At 38.5% G+C, this 24,486-nt stretch overlaps 1 protein-coding gene across 1 annotated transcript in view; it reads left to right on the forward strand.

Moving 5' to 3' along the window:
- The window catches only part of LOC145990224 (uncharacterized), an 89,244-nt gene that overhangs the window by 22,104 nt on the left and 42,654 nt on the right, over positions 1-24,486 (forward strand). The window contains exon 2 of the mRNA XM_083125898.1: positions 22,529-23,506. Coding sequence (XP_082982024.1) covers positions 22,529-23,506 — 978 coding nt within the window. The remainder of the gene's footprint in view (positions 1-22,528; positions 23,507-24,486) is intronic.

Here is a 24,486-nt window from a genome sequence, read left to right on the forward strand (position 1 = left end):
TTAGCTTAGTGCTGGACACTAAATAGTTACTAATTTGATATTTACATGTCCTTGAATGGCTTTAACAATACCCGGTGGAGGCGCAGTGGTTCGGATCCCACTTTAAACTTTAGTTCGTGTTCAGATTAGCCTTTCTGACCATAAAATTGACTTAAAAACAAACAAATATAAACGTTTTCTGATCAATTTGTGACAATTTTTTCTTTTTACCTCAGCTGTACTCACAAATTCTGTTGAATTCTCTGACGCTTCTAAAGTTAAACACTTCTAAAGTTAAACACTTCTAATCGTGTCTAATTATCGGTCTCTAAACGCCTCCGACTGAAACATTCTTTCCACCCCTATCCCTCTTTTGATTCTATGCGAGTTAATTTCTAAAAAAAATCACACAATTGCACAACTGGTGGGGAATATTTATGCGTAGAAAGAGGACGTCTAAATAAGAAGCCACTTATTATCGGCTCGATAATTCTGTAGTTTTTCTCCCAAACCTACAAGCCTGTTATATCAAAATTAAGTCATCTCGGTACTGTACTGATTATTATGATTTATTAATTAGAACAAATACAAAAAAAAATATTTTCAATGTCATATCGTTATTTGAAGATAACATGCATGAAAATTGTGATGAAATAAAAAAATGCATCAAATTACCCATGTCTTTCCTGGTATTCCAATGTGGCTCTAACTAACTAGCTCCCTAGCCTTCTTAAACCCGAAGGTTCATGGCTGCAGCAACACAGGCCTTCCATCTTTCCCTATCTTGAGCAAGTTCTATATACTCATTTCCATCCCTACCGATTCCCCTTAGGTCCATCTCAACGTTGTCCCTCCATCTTCGTCTTGGCCTTCCTACAGGTCTCTTACCATCAGGTTTCCCAACAAAAATCCTGTAAACTCCTCTTTCCTCTCCCATTCGTGCCACATGGCCTGCCCACCTAAGTCTTCTTGATTTAATTATTCTAATAATATCTGGACATGAATACAAATTATGTAGTTCTAAATTATGTAACCTTCTCCACTCACCTGTCTCCTCATCCCTTTTAGGTCCAAATATTTTCCTAAGGATCTTATTTTCAAATACTCTCAATTTATGTTCCTCTTTCAATGTAAGGGACCAAGTTTCACATCCATATAATACTACAGGCAAAATTACTGTTTTGTATATTTTAACTTTTAGTTTCTTAGATATTAAACGAGAAGACAAAAGTTTATGAAGAGAGAAGTAACATGCATTTCCTGAATTAAGCCTACTTTTTATTTCCTCTTTAATATAATTTTCATTTGTTAATATTACTCCTAAGTATTTGAATTTGGAAACTGGTTCAAACGAGTTGTTATCAATAATTAGATTTTGATTATTACCTAACACTTAGTTTCGGCCTGTAAGCATATACTTAGTTTTCTCTTTGTTAACTTCCAAACCTATCTCTTAGGTTTTTAGGAGTTTTGAAAAATATTTTAGCATTATTCTTAATTGTATTCACATCATCCCCCAGTAAGTCTACATCATCTGCATATGCTAACAACTGAGTCACACCATTTAATTTTAGTCCTTCTTTAGTTTCTTTTACCTTCCTTACAGCATATTCTAAGGCAAAATTAAAGAGCAATGGAGATAATGCATCTCCTTGTTTTAACCCATCATGAATTGTAAATTTGTCAGACATATTAATACCCACACGAATTTTACTTTCTGTTTCACTGGTGCATATTTTTATCATACTAACAAGCTTCTTAGGTATTCCAAACTCTACTAATATATTATATAATTTATCTCTTTTGACCGAATCATATGCTTTTTTGAAATCAATGAATAGCTGATGGACATTTTGATTATATTCCCACTTTTTTTCAAGTGTCTGTCTGATGTGAAAAATCTGATCTGTAGTTGATCTGTTACGTTTAAATCCACATTGATAATCATCTATAATTTCATTAGCATATGGGGTTAGTCTTGTTAAAAGAATGTTAGATAATATTCCAATGTGGTTCTAAGCTGCGATTTTATATGTAGAGACCCAAGCACAACACCTATTTTTACTTTTAGGCCAACTTGCATCAGATGTCTAGTTATGTTTGAAAATGCATTTACCACGTTTCCAATACCTCTTTCTTATTATTACAGTATATGACCCTTTCCAAATATTCAATATCCGCCAGTGAAGGTCCGGAGCTGCAGCCCTGAAGCCCTTCGAATCCGGCTCTGATGACACCCCTCATAATTTTGCGCCCTGCATAAAACCGACCCCTGGGTTCAGATTACTAATCACCGAAATGTTTATTATATCACAATTATTGTTTCAAGAGCTCGTTCATTTTCTTTCGTGCTCTTAGTAAAGTTAAGGAAGTTTAAAGAAAAGCTTAACTTCTTTCAACAGGTTATTTCCTCCAATATCGTAAACTTACTCACTAAACGAATATTTATCCAAAAGAACAGCAAAGCTTATTATGACATGATAACTAGTATCGACAATATTCGGGAACAAATTATTTATAAGGAATACCAGAATATACTAATTTATTGAATCATTAACTTTTTCTTCAAGTGCTTTGATTTAGTGAATATGTTCGGGTGGACAGAGTAATTTTTGTCGCCCATCTTTGTCGCCGTCCCTAAATATTCTAGACATTATAATGCAATACATTACATTACAATACAATGTGATTAGTAGGAAAAGGATTAAGGTGCAAAATTATGGTCGGGAAAGGGAAGAAAAAGAGGTTCTGAAAATGTTTTCAAGAATGTGCAAAAAAATGTGTTGATAAAATGCCTTTATTCAATGCTCTTTTTCTGCGCCTTCTGTATACAATTCGCGCGGACCGCACAGAGAACTGTGGTTCTGCCGAAAAGATTTTGTTCAAGTTTGTGTTTTCTCTCGCGGGTTTTGCTACATTATCTTGGGAACAATTAGGGCTGCAATGATTATATTATACCATTTCATAGCTCTCGTTCTGATCTACAAAATGAGACTATAGGATTATATGTAGCTCCTCAAGAAGATGAAAAAATATATATTATTGTCCAATTTTTTAACAAAACATGAAAGAAAGGGAAAGGAAAAGATTCTGAAGCATCAAAGAGGAGATAAAAAGGGGATAAATGTGCTAATCGCACGAAAAGGTGCAAAAAGGTGCAACAAAGTTGTTAATTTTACTTGATTTCATGTCCTGAAATACATATCTCAAACGATCGGCATGAAAACAGCTATATATTTGGAAAGGTGTTGCACCTTAAAATCCGTTTACTAGTGATTAGAATCAGCATGAAATAGAATCTCATCCACGTTCACATCTATTCACTTCATAATTCCAATTATCAATAAATTATATTCAGTAACATTTCCACTCGCACACTAAACCCTTGTTTCTTTGCCTTTTAAATTGTACAGTGTCTCTCAAAAGTTTTAGGACAACGACATTTTAAACTAGGCAACCCAATTTACACAAGGCGTTGGTGGGTTGCGTGTAGAGTTAGGCTTAATTTCAGGGTTGCGACATGCACAATAAATATTTATAAAATACGCGAGAGAAATAAAACACAAGTTTTAGTGTATAAAAGTATTAACAATATCACTATTATATCGCAAGTGACAAAATTCTTCATGAAAGAAAAATAATAGGTTTTCTAGTATTTCATCGCTGATGAGTCTACAGAAAGGAAAAGAGGTGAGGGAAAACGAGAGGTGACAAAGGAGAGGAGAAAGAAAAAGCGAAAGGAGAAGAGGAAAAGTAGAGGAGAGAAGAAAGAGAGGATAGACGAGGAGAGGAGATGTAGTGAAGAGAGTGGAAAAAGATTCTAGGAGAGATGGGGAAAATGGAGCAAAGAAGAAAAAAGAGACGGAAAACGAGATGAGAGAAGAGTGGAGAGTAGAGTAAAGGAGAGAAAAGGAGAAGAACGAAAATAAGAGGAGAAAAGTGCGTAGAATCGGAAATCTAAGACAGGAAAGGAGATACGAGGAGTGTAGATGAGTGGGATGGAGATAAGATGCGAGAAAAGTAGGGAAGGCGATATGAGATAAAAGCAGAGCAGAAGGAGGGGAGAGAAGAAGGAGAAGGAGAAGAGAAGAACAGAAGGGACTGAAGAGAAGTGGTAGTTGCAGAAAATATCGTCTCAGCGTCAAGAATTGATGCATTGGTCAAATTATCGACATGAAACATTCAATAACATTTTGAAATGTATTGGAGAATGTATTAAATCGGTGCGAAATGCCTTTTGGCTTAGTTCAGAGCAAGATAAAATCTTCCATGTAAGATCTTTGATTTTACCTGCGATTATACCACTAAAAACATGAATGTAATTTTAATATTTATAAGAATTATCCAATTTTTGTCCACTTCTCGGTTCGTTGAAATGGAGATTTTGTAATTTAATATTTCCCGTCACCTCATCGTTAATTCGAAACTGAATCATTCCGTTTCACACGGTATGAACAATGAACACAATGGGATTGGTCTAAAACTTACGAAAATTTTCTGCCACTGGAAGGGTTTGAACCTACGACCATCAGATTGACAGTCCTGAACGTTAAACACTACCCTTGTAATGATGCGATCATTACTGGATCCTTTTTTATGTTATAAATTGTGTATGCCTATGTCTATGTCCTGTACGTTTGAGTTCTTGGCCGTTGGGGAGCGGTAAGTTTCCAGTAACGGTTTAGGTCATTAGCGGGGCCTATAAAAGGAAGGGAAGGCAGCAGTCGGCCTCAGATGTTTTGGTGCGATACGGCGAGGTAAAGAGGTGTCTCTTCTCTATGGGGCGAAACGAAGACTTCTCTTGATAATATGAATAGGCGGATATTTTAACTTTCTTTCTTTCTTTTAATACACACACTTGCTCTTTTCACATTATTTCAATAGTTTATTTCATGTGGGAAACCGGGTACACAACACACATACCTTCAGCCACCTTTTTTGGTACTGAGGGTTATATTTTTTTTTTTACTCGTGGAGCCAGTGGCTACGCGAGTCTACACACTCTCTTCGGGAAGGGGGGACAGGGTACACCGGAATGTAATGTTGTGAATAACGGCCAAGAATTAACTTCTGTAAATATAATATGAATAAACCTATATATATCTAAAAGGAAATGGGCGTTAAGTTGTAATTTGAAGAGGTACGTGTCTATTGCCTAAACTAGCATCCACAGAACTTCAGGTACTGCAAGTTTTGAACCTCGGGACAAGGATTCAAAAATGTATGGTTGTGTATATTGTGTATGTTGCCGAGAATCAGCTTAAAAACACAAATTATACCGTCACATACTGGGGGCTCATAGTCGGGATATTTTTTGGGAGAAGTACTGAAGGCATATGTTATTGCGAAGTGGAAAGAAAATAATAGAAGACAAAATGGCAATTCAAATAGACAGGGAGCTCATTAGCAAGTTGCTAGGCAATGCGAACTTGGAGGGAAGGCCTGAGGAAGATATTGTTGGGGAACTTGAGAGACTTTCTCTAAACCTTACGCAAGGAACTTCGGCAAGGACGGGCGAGGAGAAAATGAACAAAATCTTGGAAAAAAGCAACATTAACATTCCGATCTTTAAGGGAAACGTCGGCGATGTAAGTCCACACGATTATTTGTATGAATTACGCAATTATCAGGAAATCATGGAAATTGGGGATACTTTTCTCTTAGATAGAATCTTGCCGCTTTCGTTGAAGGAAATCGCTGCAGATTGGTTCAGATTTTCGAGACCATTCGGCACTTTTAGGGAATTTGAGAAGGCGTTCTTGGAAGAATTCTTTAGTGTCGATTACGACTCGGAAATAGCAAGGATCATTCAGAACAATTACCAGTCACCAGACCAGTCTCTTCTTGCATTTATTCGACACACCAGGAAGCTTTTCGCAATGAGGGAGAAACGGGGGACAGAAGACGAGGTCATCCAGCACGTTTTGAAATTTTCCCATCCTAAATTCAGAACACACTTGTACAACAGAACATTCGCAACAATCAAAGATTTGGAAACCCATTCTATGGACATTCAAAAGAGATTGTATTCAGAAGCCTTGTACTATTGTCCAGAACTGAGGGACAACAGTTCGCCGCATCTGTCTGCCATGCCGACTTCAGCGAGTGGCACAAGGCAATTAGCAGCCGCGGGGACAATGAACACTTTCGGCCGCGTGGGAACAGAGGTATCGATGAGCGCCATAAATCCTGGACTGGTCAACCGGCTAAGCTTTTCCGGGAATGTTGGGACCCCGTCGAGAGCAGAAGAACCGACGAAGAGAAGGGGGATCCGTTGTTTTCGGTGTGACGGTCTTGACCACAAAGCCGCCATGTGTACTGCTCCAAAAAACTCGTTAGGCCCGAACAGAGCGACACCGCCATCGTAGCAGGCGCTGCGTGGAAGAAAAACAAAGGGGGGAGTAGGAAGATACGCAACTGCAGGAATTTCACTTCTGGCGACAAAGAGCCGTTAGTCCCCTGTAAAATCAATGGAAAGGACTTCTCCTTATTCGTAGACACAGGGGCCTCTGTGAGCACTGTAAATTTAGAGATAGCAAAACAACTGGAAAAACAAGGAAATAAGATTAACAATAAACGTATCAATATTTCTTTGGCAGTAGGCTCTGTACAATCATGTGGGGAAATGTATCTTACTGTACATTTGAATGGGGTGAAACTTAGGCATAAATTCGTCGTTTTGCGCGATTGTTTCAAGGGATTCATCGCAGGTCGTGGGTTCATAAGGCAAGCCGGATTATCTCTGCACTTGAAAGAGGGAGGCTACAGCTTTGCAGACAGTGACGTCATCTATTTGTTTTCTGCGGAGAAGAGGGAAGCGGGGATGAGTCTTCCGATTCTGCAGGGGATAACGTCGACTGTGGAGGCTGGAGCTGGGGCAACCGCGACGGTAACCGCGACGATGGGAAAAAGTGAAACATCTGATGCAACAACCGCGACGATGGGATATTGCCAAAGACGTCCCGAAATAGCAGAATTGATTGAGCGTGCAGAATGTTCACCAGAAGTAAAGAAGAAATTAGCAGATATTTTAAACATCTACAGTAACGTCTTTTCTGAAAAACCTGGCGTTACACACATCTTACAGCACAAAATAGAACTAACCGATAGGACACCATTCTATTCTAAGCTTCGTATTTTGACTCCAGAAAAGCAAGAAATAATGGATAACTGTATAGATGAGCTGTTAGCTGGGGGTTTCATTGAGCCCTGCAAATCTAATTACATTAATTCACCGTTGTTAATCAGGAAAGGGGATAAATACAAGGTGATCCTGGATCCTCGAAAGACAAACGCAGTAACAAAGAAATCTAGGAATGAAGTCCCGGATATGTTTGAATCTTTGAGTAAATTAGGCAAGGCTAGATATTTCTGTAAATTAGATTTGGTAAACGCTTTTGGCCAGCTTTTATTGGAAGAAAACTCACGCCAATACACGGCATTCAACACTTCACGAGGAATCTTTCGCTATTTGAGATGTCCCTATGGATTGAGCATGATTCCTAACACACTGGCGAAACTGATGAATATTGTCCTTGGAGAGCTGCAGGGTGTCTCATGCATTGCATTTTACGATGACATTTTGGTTTATGGAGAAACGGAGGGAGAATTGTTGCTCGCGCTGAAAGAAGTTTTGGAGAGAATACACAAGGCGAACTTAACACTTTCACCATCGAAGTCCCAACTTTTTACTTCGGAAGTGGATTACCTGGGTTTCAGAATTTCTCACAAGCAAGTGATGTGCCACCCATCCAAGATTGAGTATTTGGACCAGATAAGGGCTCCGAAGAATGTGAAGCAACTCCAGAGCATTTTAGGATTCTTCGGATTTCTGAAAGGTCACATTAGCCACATGTCAGAGTTGACGAGTCCTCTCACTGACATGTTACGTAAGGGAATTCGCTTTCGGTGGACGGATGTTCACGAAGAGTGCCTGACCAAACTGAAGGAAGCTGTAAAGAATAACGTTTATTTGTACATTCCCGTACTGAATGAGCCGTTCGTCATCTACAGCGACGCGAGCGATAACTGCGCCGGTTTCTTACTAGGACAGAGGGACCAAGGGGGGAAACTGCATGTTGTATCCTTTGGAAGTAAAAAGTTCTCACAAGCCCAGAAGAACTACAGCACAACGCACAAAGAATTCCTCGCTTTGCTCCTTGCAGTCGAGACTTTCGACAAGTACATCTGCCACGCTCCGGCAGTGGAAGTTTTCACTGACCACAGTGCTCTGACCACGATATTCAGTACTGAAAACAAGAGCGCAAAGATGTCAAGGTGGACAGCTCGTCTCTCGCGCTACCCTCTGCTCATCAAATACGTGAAAGGAGAGCTAAATCTGGTAGACTTTCTATCGAGAAATGAAGTATGCAACACCCATCCGTCTGAGTACGACGGGTTACCCGCAGCGCAGGAAACATTCCCCCTGGAAGATGAAAATGATGAAGGCTACGTAAAATTCGAGATGGAAGACGGAGTTGTGATCGATTCGTCAGATATTGCACAGAAACCAGTTGCTGACCTCAGTGCTTTGTGCACTATACAAAGCGCGAAGCAAATAAAGAAGAAACGACGAGAAAATTTGCTTCGAGGGATCAAACTACCCAAGGTTCGTCTCTCTAAAAGTGAAAAGATGCAGGGCTTTTCATTGTTGCCTTTCTCCGTGGCCGAGGGGAATGAAGAACACGAACCGCTGGATCCGAGCAGGCTTCTGGACACCACTTCAATCATTTCAGAGCAAATGAAAGATAATTTTCTTGCAGACTTAGCGAAGACTGTTAGGAACGAGGAGGTGGAAGGGACGAAGATGTACAAGGAAAAGTTGAAGACACTGGCCAAATCTTCGTATTTCGACGATGATGGAATCCTTAGGAGAAATTTGCCTGCAGAAAAGTACAAAGAGAAAGGAACTGGCAAAATATGGGCACCTCTTTCTCTACGTGCGCAAATTCTTATGTCCTTGCATGATAGTGCATTCGCTTCTCATCCTGGAAGATTAAAAACTTTAGCAAAGGTCAGAGAACAATACACGTGGTTAGGCCTAACAAAAGACGTTATTCAATACTGTAAGTCGTGCCAACCATGCTGTGTATTTAAAGGGGACACGACTAAGAAGCAAGGCTTCATGGCAAGTAATAAGGAAACAGAAGTTGGCAAGAACTTATACTGTGACATTCTGGGACCAGTCGTTCGTTCGAAAAAGGGAAATTTCCAATACGTTCTAGTATGCGTTGATAGTTTTAGCAGATTTACTATCTTGCGCCCTCTTCGCGTTGTGACTGCGAAATCTGTGCTAGAACAATTACTGGATATATTCTCGATCCATGGATTCTACCCGAGAATCTCCACTGATAATCAAAGCATTTTCAATTCCAGAATGTGGAAACAGATGATGAAGATGTTTGATTCCAAGCAGATCAGAATTTCTCCATATCGCCCGCAGGGCAATCTCGCAGAATGCTACGTAAAGGCAACTAAACGTGCTCTTTCCACACTAATTTCGTCGCACAACGAGTGGGCGTCATCGTTACCGTACGTGCAGTTTGCATTGAATTCCCAAGTTTGCAACACGACCACATTCAGTCCAGCATATTTGCATTTTGGACGTTCTGTGAGGGGTCCTTTCGAGAAGGCCAGGGACGCTTTGCCTCAAGGACCTGAAATCAGACAGGAGGACATCTTGGAATTCGTGGAAGAAACGAAATTCAGGATAGAAGAGGCCAAGAAGATAGCTTGCAACAATCAAGAGCGCATGCATAATGCACAGAAGAAAGTATATGATAAGAAACGCCGCAAGTGCACGTTTAAGGTGGGGGAAAAAGCTTGGCTTAAGGAACATCCTCTCTCTGATAAGGCCCGTGGAGTAACTAGTAAACTCTCGGGGAAGTTCTCTGGACCGCACGCAATTGTTGAGCAAACTTCGGCAAATACTTTCAAACTAAAACACAGCGAGGACGGAAGAATATTGAGAGCCAACAGCGATCAGTTAAAACCTTATTCTTCGCCGCCTGAGTTCGCGAAGAAAGTAGCCGGGCAAAATTCAGCGAAGGGAGCGCACGTATCTTCTCCAGAAGACGAGAATGAAGATGTACCCCAGATGCGTTACAAGCTGAGAAACAGATTCTGATCTAATTTCAAAAGGGGATTTTTGTAAATATTGTATATAGGGATTTATCTATCTTTTCTTTATTTTTCATCTTTCATTTATTTTCTCTCTCTGATACCTCAACACACTACTCCTGCAAACGTTTCGTTCCGCAGTCAACAAAAGTAACGCAAAGTTAGTGCGTATTTTTTTACCGCGTATTTTCGTCGAGAAGCCGCAGTTCGGTGGTGAGAAAATCCAGTGAATAGCAGTGACATCTCTGGATGTAGAGCCATTTAGACCCATTCATGTGGAAGCCGGTCGAAGCGGTGTCTTCCGATCTCGGCAGGAGCGCAGAGCAGTGGCGTTGCCGGGAGTCGAACCAGCAGCCTTGGTGACTTGGATGGATTTCCAGGAGACTGTCCCTAATTGGTCCAGGAGGAAGGATGGAAGAGATGCTGAGTGGGTAAGAATCGACGTGGGTTAACCAGCTCCAGTGCTGAGGGAAGAACGCAGATCTCGAAGTACACTTGTGGACAAAATTAGAGTGAACATTGACTGTCAGTGTCGTGTGACCTAATGAAAGTGTGTTTGTAGTGAACAGAAACTGCGGACAAGTGTATTGTGTATATTATTATTATTTTTCTAGGTTACAGAACTTTGATTTTTCTCTCTTCAGGAAGGGGGGACTATGTAATGATGCGATCATTACTGGATCCTTTTTTATGTTATAAATTGTGTATGCCTATGTCTATGTCCTGTACGTTTGAGTTCTTGGCCGTTGGGGAGCGGTAAGTTTCCAGTAACGGTTTAGGTCATTAGCGGGGCCTATAAAAGGAAGGGAAGGCAGCAGTCGGCCTCAGATGTTTTGGTGCGATACGGCGAGGTAAAGAGGTGTCTCTTCTCTATGGGGCGAAACGAAGACTTCTCTTGATAATATGAATAGGCGGATATTTTAACTTTCTTTCTTTCTTTTAATACACACACTTGCTCTTTTCACATTATTTCAATAGTTTATTTCATGTGGGAAACCGGGTACACAACACACATACCTTCAGCCACCTTTTTTGGTACTGAGGGTTATATTTTTTTTTTTACTCGTGGAGCCAGTGGCTACGCGAGTCTACACACTCTCTTCGGGAAGGGGGGACAGGGTACACCGGAATGTAATGTTGTGAATAACGGCCAAGAATTAACTTCTGTAAATATAATATGAATAAACCTATATATATCTAAAAGGAAATGGGCGTTAAGTTGTAATTTGAAGAGGTACGTGTCTATTGCCTAAACTAGCATCCACAGAACTTCAGGTACTGCAAGTTTTGAACCTCGGGACAAGGATTCAAAAATGTATGGTTGTGTATATTGTGTATGTTGCCGAGAATCAGCTTAAAAACACAAATTATACCGTCACACCCTACAAGCTTTTGCTCCTGAAAGTAAGTAGAAGGAGCTGACCAATGTGAAATGTAGATGCAACTCTCCTCCTACATGTAATGTGCAGTGGCGTAGCATGAGCATTTCGGATGGGAACGCCAAGTTCGAAGGAAGGGTAGGCCTTTTTTTTTGCTTAAGAGTTTACTTATGGAATTAGCCGACATATGTATTGTCTATTTAAAATCACAATCTCATTGTGTTTATTACATTAAGTCAGCCGGGTTCCGATAAAACATGATCCGTGCTTGTTTTATCTAGAAAATAAGATGCTTCATTGTGAAATAAATGCTTGGAGCACTGGTGTTTTATACCATTTTTAATTACATTGCTCAAGTCAGAAACACCGGACACCATTCGGAGTATTTTGCTCCACACGTTACACATGTGTAGCAAAACAGTATTTTATAATCAAGGAAACCTTTCGGCATGACGCAAGTAATTAAAAAAACAACAACTGAATCACAAGCGCCTCTAGAACAACACTAGACTTCAATGTTGTGGATGATACAAGTATTGATTGATTGGGTTTATTTTACTTCGCTTTCTACCACTTTTGGCTAATCGCAAATATGAATATGAGTGATGATATTGATGAAGTTGATGAAGAGACACTCACAAAGAACAAACATGCGTAGGGCGGGAAACCTCTGGCGTCTTAGCGCGCTGTGCAAAACACACTGACACGAAGGTGGGTGGATGATCCAACAATCGTACACTCTACTGACGTAACAGTGCCTATTAGTAGTAATTCAGAATGTCAGACCACTGTTATTGTATCTTGAGAATGCTGATCAAAATTTTAAAATAATTTCGTTAAGAGATCATACGATGTTAAGAGTTTTGAAACGAATGCTAAACATTTCCACTGGCACAATATTAGGCAGTTAGATACTAACGATTTTTTTTTTTAAAAAAAGTAAATAGTTTTGTGGGTTAGGTGGTAGAGCAGCCACAGGCTGAACTTCTACCACGAGGACTTTATCAACTTGTTTGACAAAAACTTTTTTGTTCTTTTAGTTTTTAATGCACTTCACTGTTCTTGCGATGAATTACACAATGCAGTGGTCATTAAAGATACGTCAGTCAATATTGCGTATTGTAGCATCACACAGCACGAGCAGAGGCACGAGCGCGAAAAACCGGGTAGAAATTCTACTTCTGTCGTCTGCATCGGAAGTACAGCGCCTTGAATCGGAAGGCAGGAAAGGTCACATGGCCCCTAGAACCAATCAGGTCTCCGTACGCCCGCGTATGGCGAGAGCATTTCGCCCGTGCTGTAGAGATCCAAGCCACAAACTTTCCCTCCTTCTCTCTGCCTACAGGAAGGCATGGTCCTGTACGCCAAACCTAGCCGGCGTCCTCAAGCAAAGACATTAGAGAAATGCTACAAGGAGAGCTGTTAGTGGAGCGTTGCTAGACGGATCGCGAAAAATAGCTTTTATAATGCCATTATCCTCAAACATGTATATAATTAGTCACGTTTTACTTTATATTTACAGCATTTAAGCATTTTTAAAATTTTAAATCAGGGAACGCCGGGCGTATGGGCGTACTAGGACGCTACGCTACTGGTAATGTGCAAACAATACTTGTTTGTAACAAAGAAAACGAAGGTAGTACGACTCGGCGAAAACATTTAATGGAGAATTGCACATGATGAGAACTTTTCATTCGATATTTGCGGAGGTATCCTTGCATTGAACTCGAGTGGGAAAAGGGGTAAAATTAATATGTCCTGAATTGCCAAAAATATAAATAGTTATTTCATTAATATTTGCCAATGTCTTTGAAGCAGTACACAATTATCGTTAGAGTATCATAATTCACGATCGTATACATGAAAATATAGGGTTACCAGATCGCTATGAGGGAAATGTAGGACATTATGTTCCAAAATGTAGGACATTGAGTCAAAATGTAGGACACAAAACATTCACAATAAATAATACATATTTCTATAGAACACGTTAGAGAGTAATTTAAAATTGACACTTTTCAGTAAAAAAAAAAATATTTCTTAATGAATTCTTTAATTCAAAATTTCCAAACTTCTAATTATACTAAACAATGCACCTGTTTTAACGGTACTTCTCAGAGGAGCCAATAATTCCCAAAATTTCAGTCAAAATATATTTATGAGAGACTGAACAGTCAAACTCTTATATATTTTATGGGCCAGTACCAAAATTCTTACAGACTTTATGAAAAAAAAAATCTCTCGTGAGTCCGTTGTGCTGATGGTAATAAACGTAGTCTCTCAACCTTTGCATTATGACCTGTAATGGCAAACAAATATTTAGCAATTACCATAGAAATAGTTCCAGAAGTTTCATCTTGGGTACTTTTTAGTTGAATAACAGGGTGTCTACCAAAATAAAAAATCCAAAATTCATTTATTTTTCGTTTTTGTTTACCTAAGTAGGGTCGAATAAATAAAGGTTAAGTTTGAAATTAGCAATTAAGAAAATAATATTTAATAAGAAAATACATTTATTTTACGTTTTTGTTTACCTAAGTAGGGGTAGAATAGATAAAGGTTAAGTTTGAAATTAGCAATTAAGAAAATAATATTTAATAAGAAAATTCTACCAAAAGGCTGGTTAAAATGTAAACTGCAGCAGTATACAACAAGAGATTTAGATCTATATCTATTAATGCATGCTGGACTGCATTTTGCAGACTAGCGAGGCTCTGGCGTTTGGATTCACAGCCAGTATAATCTTATGTGGGGCTCGTGTTCTCGTCCCTATATGTTTGTGATTGTTTCTTCATCCATCTTATCTTATGGTTATTCATCCTCATCTTCGCGACTACCCAAAGGGGCAGAAAAGTTAAGTAAAATATACTAAATCCACTAATCAGTCATTGCGATAGCAAACATTCTTGACCACAAGTATAATTTCTTGACTTTTTATTGACTTCTTGACCTACTTTCTTTATTTTTTTTCTTGATTTTCACGACTTTCTTAACTAGTAGACACCCTAAATAACTTCGTTCTCTCAACCCCTGCTTTACAATCAAGATAATGAATAAGAATGGAAAAAAAACTTCTTTCATCAGTATAAACCCCAAGGCAAGAAATTACCCTCAGGCATTGAACGGTCGCATCATCAGAATGAAGCCCCAAAACTTTTGTTCATTAATTGCTTCCGTTTTTCCGTTTGTCCTGTAGCAGGACAATATTTTATTTTAATTTTCAGCAATGACTGAATCAAAATAAATGCCACTATTGAGTTTGAGAGTGCAGTCCATAGACATGTAACTTGCATGATTTCTCTTTGTTAAACTGAAACACGTATTTCCCTAATTTTATTATGTGACGCTCAAAATGTAGGACATTTATGACATATTTCAAATTCCTCCGGACGCCGGACACAAGGCTAAAATGTAGGACATGTCCGGGAAAATCCGGACGTCTGGTAACCCTATGAAAATATCCTTTTTGAACGTGTGGCAATTCATTTATTTGTTTATTTTTTTATAAATCCCATTTGCAGAACAATGTAGCTACTATACATTGCTATTACAAATAATGTTATCATGCTCTTGTTTGTAATGAAAGGAGAATTAAAAAAGAACACCTCCTAAGGAGGATCGAACCTGGGACGGCAATCAATGCTTTCAAGAACTCTAACCAATACACTACGCCCTTTGCTTCCCTTGAAGCAACAGTTCTTAAGTATTCTGTCGCGTCAATATTGTAAACGTTATCCTGCAAAAAGAAGTTCAATACTCTGATATAGCTCTGTACTTCTAGAATTACTCTATACACATGCATTTGAAAATTAACTCTGAATTTATTTCTTTGTTGTAAGTATATCTAGGCTTGTGAATATACTTTATTTGTAATTTTATAACGGTTACATGAACATCTACGAAATAGTTTCTTATAATAACCTCAGGTTGACCAAATTGCCAATACAAACAAATGGAATACAGATTGTCTTCGAGCTAACATTGTTAAAAAGGAGCGGATACACGTATTACCAATACTTATTCAATAAGGTTTCTTGGTTGTCAGAAATTATCACTTAAACTATTGCATGTTGAGCTAGTGCCCACCTAGCCGCCTGTGATGAAATCTATCACTCTTCAGATTCTCTTTAATATTCGACTCTGGTCACTTGTAACTTGCTGGGTGCAGACACTGTGCATCGACGCACAGTGTTTTGCGATAAAAAGCGGCCTTGAATAGCGTGAGTGAGTCACTTTGAACGCAAGCAAGCTACGCTACCAAGGTTGTCTGACTTTGAAAACCAAGTCATTTTTTTTCACCGTTTCCGATCGCGATTGCTATTGTACAGGTATATATTCTTTTAAAAAGAGCAAGAAAGGAAATTATACCAATAATCTCCCGTCGTTTAAAACCAAATATTATCTATTAAACGAAAAGTTCACGATTGTCAATAAACCTATCTGAGCATAAGGTGGATGTAAATAATAAATTTAATACAAAGATTCTCCAAAATTTCTCTCCCACTGTCTACGTCAGGCCAGTACCCAGGGGGGCATGGGGGCCATGCCCCCTCGAACCGTCAAATATTTAAATGTGAATAATACGAAACTACGAAAATAACATCGTCGATTTTAGAAATGTGTAAAAATTTCAATTTTGTTCTTACATAAATGAATCTGTTTCTTGCCCAAAAGTCTTCAGGCTGCATATTGGATGGTTTTAGTTTTATAATGCAAGGCTAGCAGACGTCCGATTCACCGATTTAGTTAGGACAGTGCGTTACTTTCAATCCCCGTCTCGACTTTTTCGAACTGCAATCGTGATGCGAGAATGTCTCTTTGTTATTGTTTTTTTCTTAACTCACAATTAGACATGTTCTTTAATGTAATAATAATTCCTAGTACGCAACATTTAATTTCTAAATATATTATTTTCTAAACATTTTCTGCCACATTCAGCGAAAAGAAAGATAAGTTAATTTCCACTTTGTCTGCGCCAGAACGCGCCCTTCCGGCACCATTCATTTTTCTCGTCGTTGCAAACACTTTAATCACCAATACACACACACACAAACAGAACCACGGTAACGGAAGATACAGGAAACTCGTTAGCAGAACACAGTGTGTACGACACTACAACTCTTCTACGTCCAGTATTTCAAAGTCCCTTCGAACTTTTGCAGTCCGGTCTGTTTGGTTACGAGGACACAAGCAGAATAGTCCTGTTGAATCTTCATCGCGGTATTAACACTGATTACTAGGTCTGGTTCGATACTCCGTCTGCATTCTCCTTCAAACAAGTGAATGGGGCTCATTTCGAACATCTTCTGTAAATAGTAGGTAAGTTCAATTTGACTTTTAGTGGTGTACGTGTTGTAACATCTTCATACCCCTCCCCCCCTCCCATTTGCCTTAAGTTGACATTGCACATGTAACTACGTGCCTCCTTCACCATTTGCCTTGAGTTGCGATTGTGCATGTCGGTCCTTGTCCTCCCCTGGTAGCAATCTCAGAGGGCGCGATGATATGCGGTTTTGTGTACGGACGCTTGCCATCTTCTTGGGGGGGGAGGGTGTACGTATTTGTAGACACTGCTAGGATATCTCCGAATCATGCTACAGTGTATGAACATTTTTCCAGCTCCCACTGTTGTCTAGGATTAGTACCGTAGGAGTTGGAGTCCTGTCCAATGCTGGTCATGTTCCACATTTTTGATTTCATGCCATTGTGAATTGGAGCTACGTAGAGACCCCGGATTTGCTGTATTATTGTTGTTATGATAAGACCTTTCAAACAACATATTCTTCGACCCCCCTTGCTATTTGAAGAAAATGAGTCGACCCTAGCGTATCCCCTTGTGGGGGCCCGGGTAGGGAATGGTTGCCTCAAAACGTTTCCCCCTGAACATCATGGAATACGTGTTTCGCCATTTCTTCCTATTTACAGCCGTTCTCACAATACCCAGGGTAGGGTGAGACTTTATGGACACCCTGTATATAAAGCCCAAATCCCACCACTCACTCACTCACTTACTCACTCACTCACTGACATAAATGTTCTCCATGAAGGAAGCTCCGGAGGCAAAAAATGCCCGATTACGCCCCCCACCCCCCCATGAAAGGCCGAGAAAATTTAAAAAATCGCGCACTTGCCCCTTTTCTAAGGGTAAAAATGCCCTTTTTTACGTCCTTAGCAAGAGTTTCCACGGCATTTTTTGCAGCACACATTGTTTCCTTCAATTCTTAATTGTCTCTCTACATTATATTTCTCACAGATCACACACAGATGAATGAACTCCTGGTTTTGAAAAGGTACCTTAAACAAGGGTATCATCTACATAAGGAGATTCAGTCCAGATACAATTACGTATAAATTGTTATATACTCGATGCGAAAATATCTACATCGTGCTTCTTTTAACTAAATGTTTAGAGACATAATAACAAACAATTATTTAGAGCTTGCTGTGCTTGTTCTCAATGGAAATGGACATTGCCTAGGGAGCTTAAAAAAAGTTTAATTTCACCCCGGAAACTACTGTTAGTGAATTATGCTAGACTTTTCGAATTTCAAAATATGAGCGTCAGAATTTATTGCAGAGGAGAGGTAGGAATTTGAGGGGAATGACGGAAAACAATTATTTTTCAATTACATTTAAAAATGTCATCAGAAGTAAATGTTGCTCTTCCAAATTTAAAAAAAATCACTAAATTAGCCCTTTTTAAGGGGGAAATCCCTTCTTTCATGTCCTTAGCAACTCGTTTCCACGGCGCATTTTTTTCTCACGTTGTTTGTTTCATTATTCATTGTCTAGATACAATGTTTCTCACAAATCAATAACACACAGATGAATCATGTCCTGGTTAGTAAAGGTGTTTCAAACAAGAGTGACATCTACATGAGGAGATTGAGTCCAGATTGGTATACTCAATACGAAAATATCTACATCGCGCTTGTTTTAACTAAATGTTTGGAGGTATAATAACAAACAATTCTTCAGAGTTTGCCGTGCTTGTTGTTGGCCATGAAAACGTACGTTGCTAGGGAATTTAAAGAAAGTTTATTTTCACCCCGAAAACTAAGTTAATTGAGCTGTTCTAGACTTTTCGTATTTCAAAATATGTGCAATTCGAATGGAATGACGGAACACAATTATTTGTCAATTACGTTTAAAAATGAGAAAATTACAAAAGACGTAAATATTGCTTTTTCTATTTAATGTCGCTATTGAATTCATTCACTTAAAACATATCACTATCTTGAAAATGTTTTACTTACCCAGTTTAATATTTAAGAACGCAGAATATAATATTTTGAATATTTGTACCATATTAGAGCACGTACAAGTACGTTCACAGATTTTCAAACAAGCGAACCACGTCAGCGAGTGCACGAGCTGTGGCCTTTGGCCACGACGAATGTGTGCGAGTTCATTATATATATAGCCCCAATCCCACCACTCCTGACATAAATATTCTACATGAAGGCAGCCCCGAAGGCAAAATAATGCCCAATTACGACCCCTCCCACCCATGAAATTGTCCTAAAACACCGAGAAAATTTAAAAAATACTAAATTTGCAGGATTTAAATGATGATGAAAATATAAATGAAACAGACGTAAATAAGAATTGGGAGCACATACGTAATGCAATAGAATCAGCAGCTAAAGAAAGTATAGGATACCATAAACCGAGAAAAAGTAAGCCATGGTTTGATAATGAATGTCATAATCTAATAGAAATAAGAAATCAGGCTAGACTTGGGTGGTTAAATAACTATGATGATACAAATCTAAACAATTATAATACAATAAAGCGAGAAGTTAACCGCACGTTTAGAAGTAAAAAAAGAGATTACTTGAAAAGCAAAATTAACGAAATTGAAACAAACAGCAAAAATAAAAATATCAGAGATTTATATAAAGGTGTAAATGAATTTAGAAAGGGGTGGCAACCTAAAGTAAACTTGATAAAAGATAAAGACGGTGATTTTCTAGCTGACCCAAGCAATATTCTAAATAGATGGAAGAACTACTTTAATGACCTTTTAAATGTTCATGTAGGAGATAAATCAGAAGTAAATGAAGTCCACACAGCAGAACCTTTAGTTCCAGAACCTAACTTGACTGAAGTTAAAGATGCTATTAAAAAGCTAAAGAATAACAAAGCACCTGGCATTGATTTAATACCAGCTGAGTTAATTAAATATGGTGGAAATTCATTAATATGTCAAATTCATAAATTAATTTGTTTAATATGGAATAAAGAAGAAATCCCTCAACAGTGGAAAGAATACATAATTGTTCCTGTGTTTAATAAAGGCGATAAAATGAACTGCAATAATTACCGTGGAATTTCTCTACTCTCAACAACATACAAAATATTGTCTAACATTCTTTTAACAAGACTAACCCCATATGCTAATGAAATTATAGGTGATTCTCAATGTGGATTTAAACGTAACAGATCAACTACAGATCAAATTTTTCACATCAGACAGACACTTGAAAAAAAGTGGGAATATAATCAAAATGTCCATCAGCTATTCATTGATTTCAAAAAAGCATATGATTCGGTCAAAAGAGATAAATTATATAATATATTAGTAGAGTTTGGAATACCTAAGAAGCTTGTTAGTATGATAAAAATATGCACCAGTGAAACAGAAAGTAAAATTCGTGTGGGTATTAATATGTCTGACAAATTTACAATTCATGATGGGTTAAAACAAGGAGATGCATTATCTCCATTGCTCTTTAATTTTGCCTTAGAATATGCTGTAAGGAAGGTAAAAGAAACTAAAGAAGGACTAAAATTAAATGGTGTGACTCAGTTGTTAGCATATGTAGATGATGTAGACTTACTGGGGGATGATGTGAATACAATTAAGAATAATGCTAAAATATTTTACAAAACTCCTAAAAACCTAAGAGATAGGTTTGGAAGTTAACAAAGAGAAAACTAAGTATATGCTTACAGGCCGAAACTAAGTGTTAGGTAATAATCAAAATCTAATTATTGATAACAACTCGTTTGAACCAGTTTCCAAATTCAAATACTTAGGAGTAATATTAACAAATGAAAATTATATTAAAGAGGAAATAAAAAGTAGGCTTAATTCAGGAAATGCATGTTACTTCTCTCTTCATAAACTTTTGTCTTCTCGTTTAATATCTAAGAAACTAAAAGTTAAAATATACAAAACAGTAATTTTGCCTGTAGTATTATATGGATGTGAAACTTGGTCCCTTACATTGAAAGAGGAACATAAATTGAGAGTATTTGAAAATAAGATCCTTAGGAAAATATTTGGACCTAAAAGGGACGAGGAGACAGGTGAGTGGAGAAGGTTACATAATTTAGAACTACATAATTTGTATTCATGTCCAGATATTATTAGAATAATTAAATCAAGAAGACTTAGGTGGGCAGGCCATGTGGCACGAATGGGAGAGGAAAGAGGAGTTTACAGGATTTTTGTTGGGAAACCTGATGGTAAGAGACCTGTAGGAAGGCCAAGACGAAGATGGAGGGACAACGTTGAGATGGACCTAAGGGAAATCGGTAGGGATGGAAAAGAGTATATAGAACTTGCTCAAGATAGGGAAAGATGGAAGGCCTGTGTTGCTGCAGCCGTAAACCTTCGGGTTTAAAAAGGCTAGGGAGTTAGTTAGTTATCTAAATTAGCCCTCTTTAAGGGGGAAAATGCCCTTTTTGCATGTCCTTAGCAACCCGTTTCCACGGGCAATTTTTTGCCCACATTGTTTGCTTCATTCTTCATTGTTTAGATACATTGTTTCTCACAGATCAATAACACTCAGATGAATCAACTCCTGGTTAGAATAGGTGCTTCAAACAAGACTGACATCTACATAAAGAGCTTCAGTCCATTATATATATATATATATTGACCCTCAATACGAAAACATCCACGTCGTGTCTGTTTTAATTAAATATTTGAAGGTATGACAAACAATTCTTTAGAGTTTGCCAAGTTTGTTGTTGACCATGGAAACGAGCGTTCCTAGTAAAATGAAAGAAAGTGTATTTTCTCCCCGAAAACTAGGGTAAGTGAGTTATACTTGAATTTTCGTATTTCAAAATATGAGCGTCAGAATTCATTACAGAGGTAAGGTAGGAATTTGAGGGGAATGAAGTGAAAATAATATTATTTCATTAACGTTTTAAATGTGAAAATGACAACAGACGTAAATGTTGCTTCTCTAATTGAGTGTCGCTATTGAATTTGTTTATACACAACAATTAACTAACTATTTTGAAATAGATAGCTATAACTTACCCAAGTTATTATCAAGAAAGTAGACAATATTATTTTGAATGTATATATACAGTATTACAGCCCGTGTCCCACATAACGTTTCGTTCTAAACTTTTCAAGTAAGCAAACATACTAGTTTCCCTTCCTCCAATAATACACTCCTATATTGTCAAAAGCAATAGTAGCATTGAGGAACCCAAAACGTTGCCGAAGCTCAAGTATGTGAGCGCACAAGACGTGGCCAAAGGACAAGTCAAGCGTGCGTGAGTCTCCTGTATAAGACACACCAGTTGCAACAACATATTATCGACAATAATTAAACAAGTTGTTTTTCAATTTCAATTCAATCTCCTCACTCTGTTTACTTAATCTGTACAGTATAAATATAAGTCTATGATGCTTGGCCTTCACTTATGGTGTGTTTCCATTTATGCAATTACTGTTGCTCTTTCGTACCGTCACAGGCAGGCGGAGGGAGCGCTTCTCTTACAACCTGCTTCCACCTGTCTATCTTTCTCACTCGTCTCCTATCTCTGTTAGGAAGTGTACGGCCACCTGCATATTGCCCCTTCTGACATTTAATCTTCCATATACTTGTACCAGAGACAAATTTGTCTGTGCTTGTACTTACAAAAAGGTATATATTGAAGTAGAAATTTCAGTGAAACTCTAAAGGGAAAGTTCAAGTATGTTGAAACTCGATTTCAACTTAATAAGCAATATCTTAGGTACAATGTGATGAAATTTATACCTATTTTGTTACGGCATCTATTTATATTTCAATTTATTTCAGGATCCTTCTCCGCTGACTCCGTGTCCACTGATACAATCTGAAGAATTCAGCAACATGCACATCAGCAACGAAGAAACTGTTGCGCAATCAGAACAACGAAAGAACCGCAAATACCGTCACAGAAGTAAGGAGCGTCATGGAAGAAGAAGGAGTAGGAAAAACAAGGGAGGGAGACGGAGGAATCGTAAACCCTTGTCCCTGGAGCTGAGCAACGAAGACTTCATCCCTTTGCAACCGCCAACAGTACACGAACATCGTCACTTCGAAAAACAACAGCTAGTGAAAAACAAGACACTGAAACTCCTGAATTCTTTGGTGGGCGGGGCATCTAGGATTCTGGCAGGTAATCACGAACTCGGTGTTAATCACAACACGAGGCAGACTTTAAACGATCATCTGCATCACATATATGCAGATGCGAACTCCACATCCTCATGGAATAAAAGTGGAACTGATCAAAGTGGAACTGTTGCATCTTCAAGCGAAGCAGTGTCGTCTCAAACGGATTATTTAGTGATAGATCCAGTTTCGTCACAAGTTTCCCACCGAGTGGATGTTCACGGCAATCACACTAGAAAGAAAAACAACGCCTATTATTCCGACAGCTATGAAGATTACGGTAGCGAGGTGCAGCCAAGTTGGTTCGGTCTCTCGAGCATGAACAGCTTCGATCCTTCGTCTTCCGGTGGATTTGTGGCGAGTATGGAGACGAAGGGGGAGGAGGGCCTACTCTCCCGTTTTGGGTCCTCTCTCTCTCACTTCCTAGGATTCGGTGACGAACACCAACCGGACGCACCTAGCGCTGGTTTCAAAATCCTCGATGCAGACATGCTCTCAGAAGAGGAAGTACCTGACTTGTGGGGCACGGACTACGACTTTTTCGATTCCTTGCTGTACGACGGAAGTGGAAGTGGGGAAAGAAGTGATGACGTGTCAGAATGGTCGCCTTGGTCTTCGTGCAATGCTACTTGCGGAGAGGTAAGTTAATAATTGTAAGTTTAGAATTATTAAGTTATCATAATTTAATTTGTGTCTGTTGTTGGTATTATTAGAATAATTAACAAGAAGACTTAGGTGGGCAGGCCATTTGGCACGAATGGGAGAGGAAAAAAGAGTTTATAGGATTCTTGTTGGGAAACCTGATGGCAAGAGACCTGCAGGAAGGCCAAGATGAAGATGGAGGTATAACGTTGAGATGGACCTAAAGAAAATCGGCGAGGATGGAAAAAATTGCATTGTTCTTGCCCAGGATAGGAACAGATGAAAGGCTTGTGTTGCTGCAGCCATAGATCTTCGGTTATAAGAACGCTGGAGAGTTAGTTAGTTAGTTATATCTGTTGTTGTTCTTACGTTTCACCAGTTTTAGTCACGGTAAAAATTACTCCCAGCTCCGTCATCGGAGAACAATTAGACTCAAACGGCTTATTATAAGTCTACCTCAGACGTACCCACACCACAGTACCTACATATTTCTCAAGTTCAGTACTAAACACTGTTTCCACTAATATTCGTTCTTAATACTTTGTACGCGGAAGGAAATAATATTGAACTTCCTTTCTTCCATAACATTTGTCAAAATTACACAAACCATGTAATACACGCACACATTAATATGTAAACAACAATTTCCTTTATACGGAAAATCTACGGGATGGTTCATAACCATTTTTTGAATCTACGTCACATACTAGAATTGACGTCGTATCATTTGATTATAATTAATCATAGCATTTTTAAATGTTCAACAAAGGCGGAGGTGTAAGATGGTGAAAGTGTATTGTTGTAAATTTCTACAATCAATATGAAATGTATTTTCGTAAATCATCTCTCTTTTATCTCGCTTCTCTCCACTCACTTTCTTGTTTCTTTTTATTAGCACATTCATCTTTCACATTGTTCACCTATTAGAGATGATTGATCCTTCGTCTTTTTCAAAATTAGCCTCCGATATTTTCTGT

Source organism: Lepisma saccharinum, chromosome 7, assembly GCF_977018435.1.
Source record: "Lepisma saccharinum chromosome 7, izLepSacc3.1, whole genome shotgun sequence".
Lineage (NCBI taxonomy): Eukaryota > Metazoa > Arthropoda > Insecta > Zygentoma > Lepismatidae > Lepisma > Lepisma saccharinum.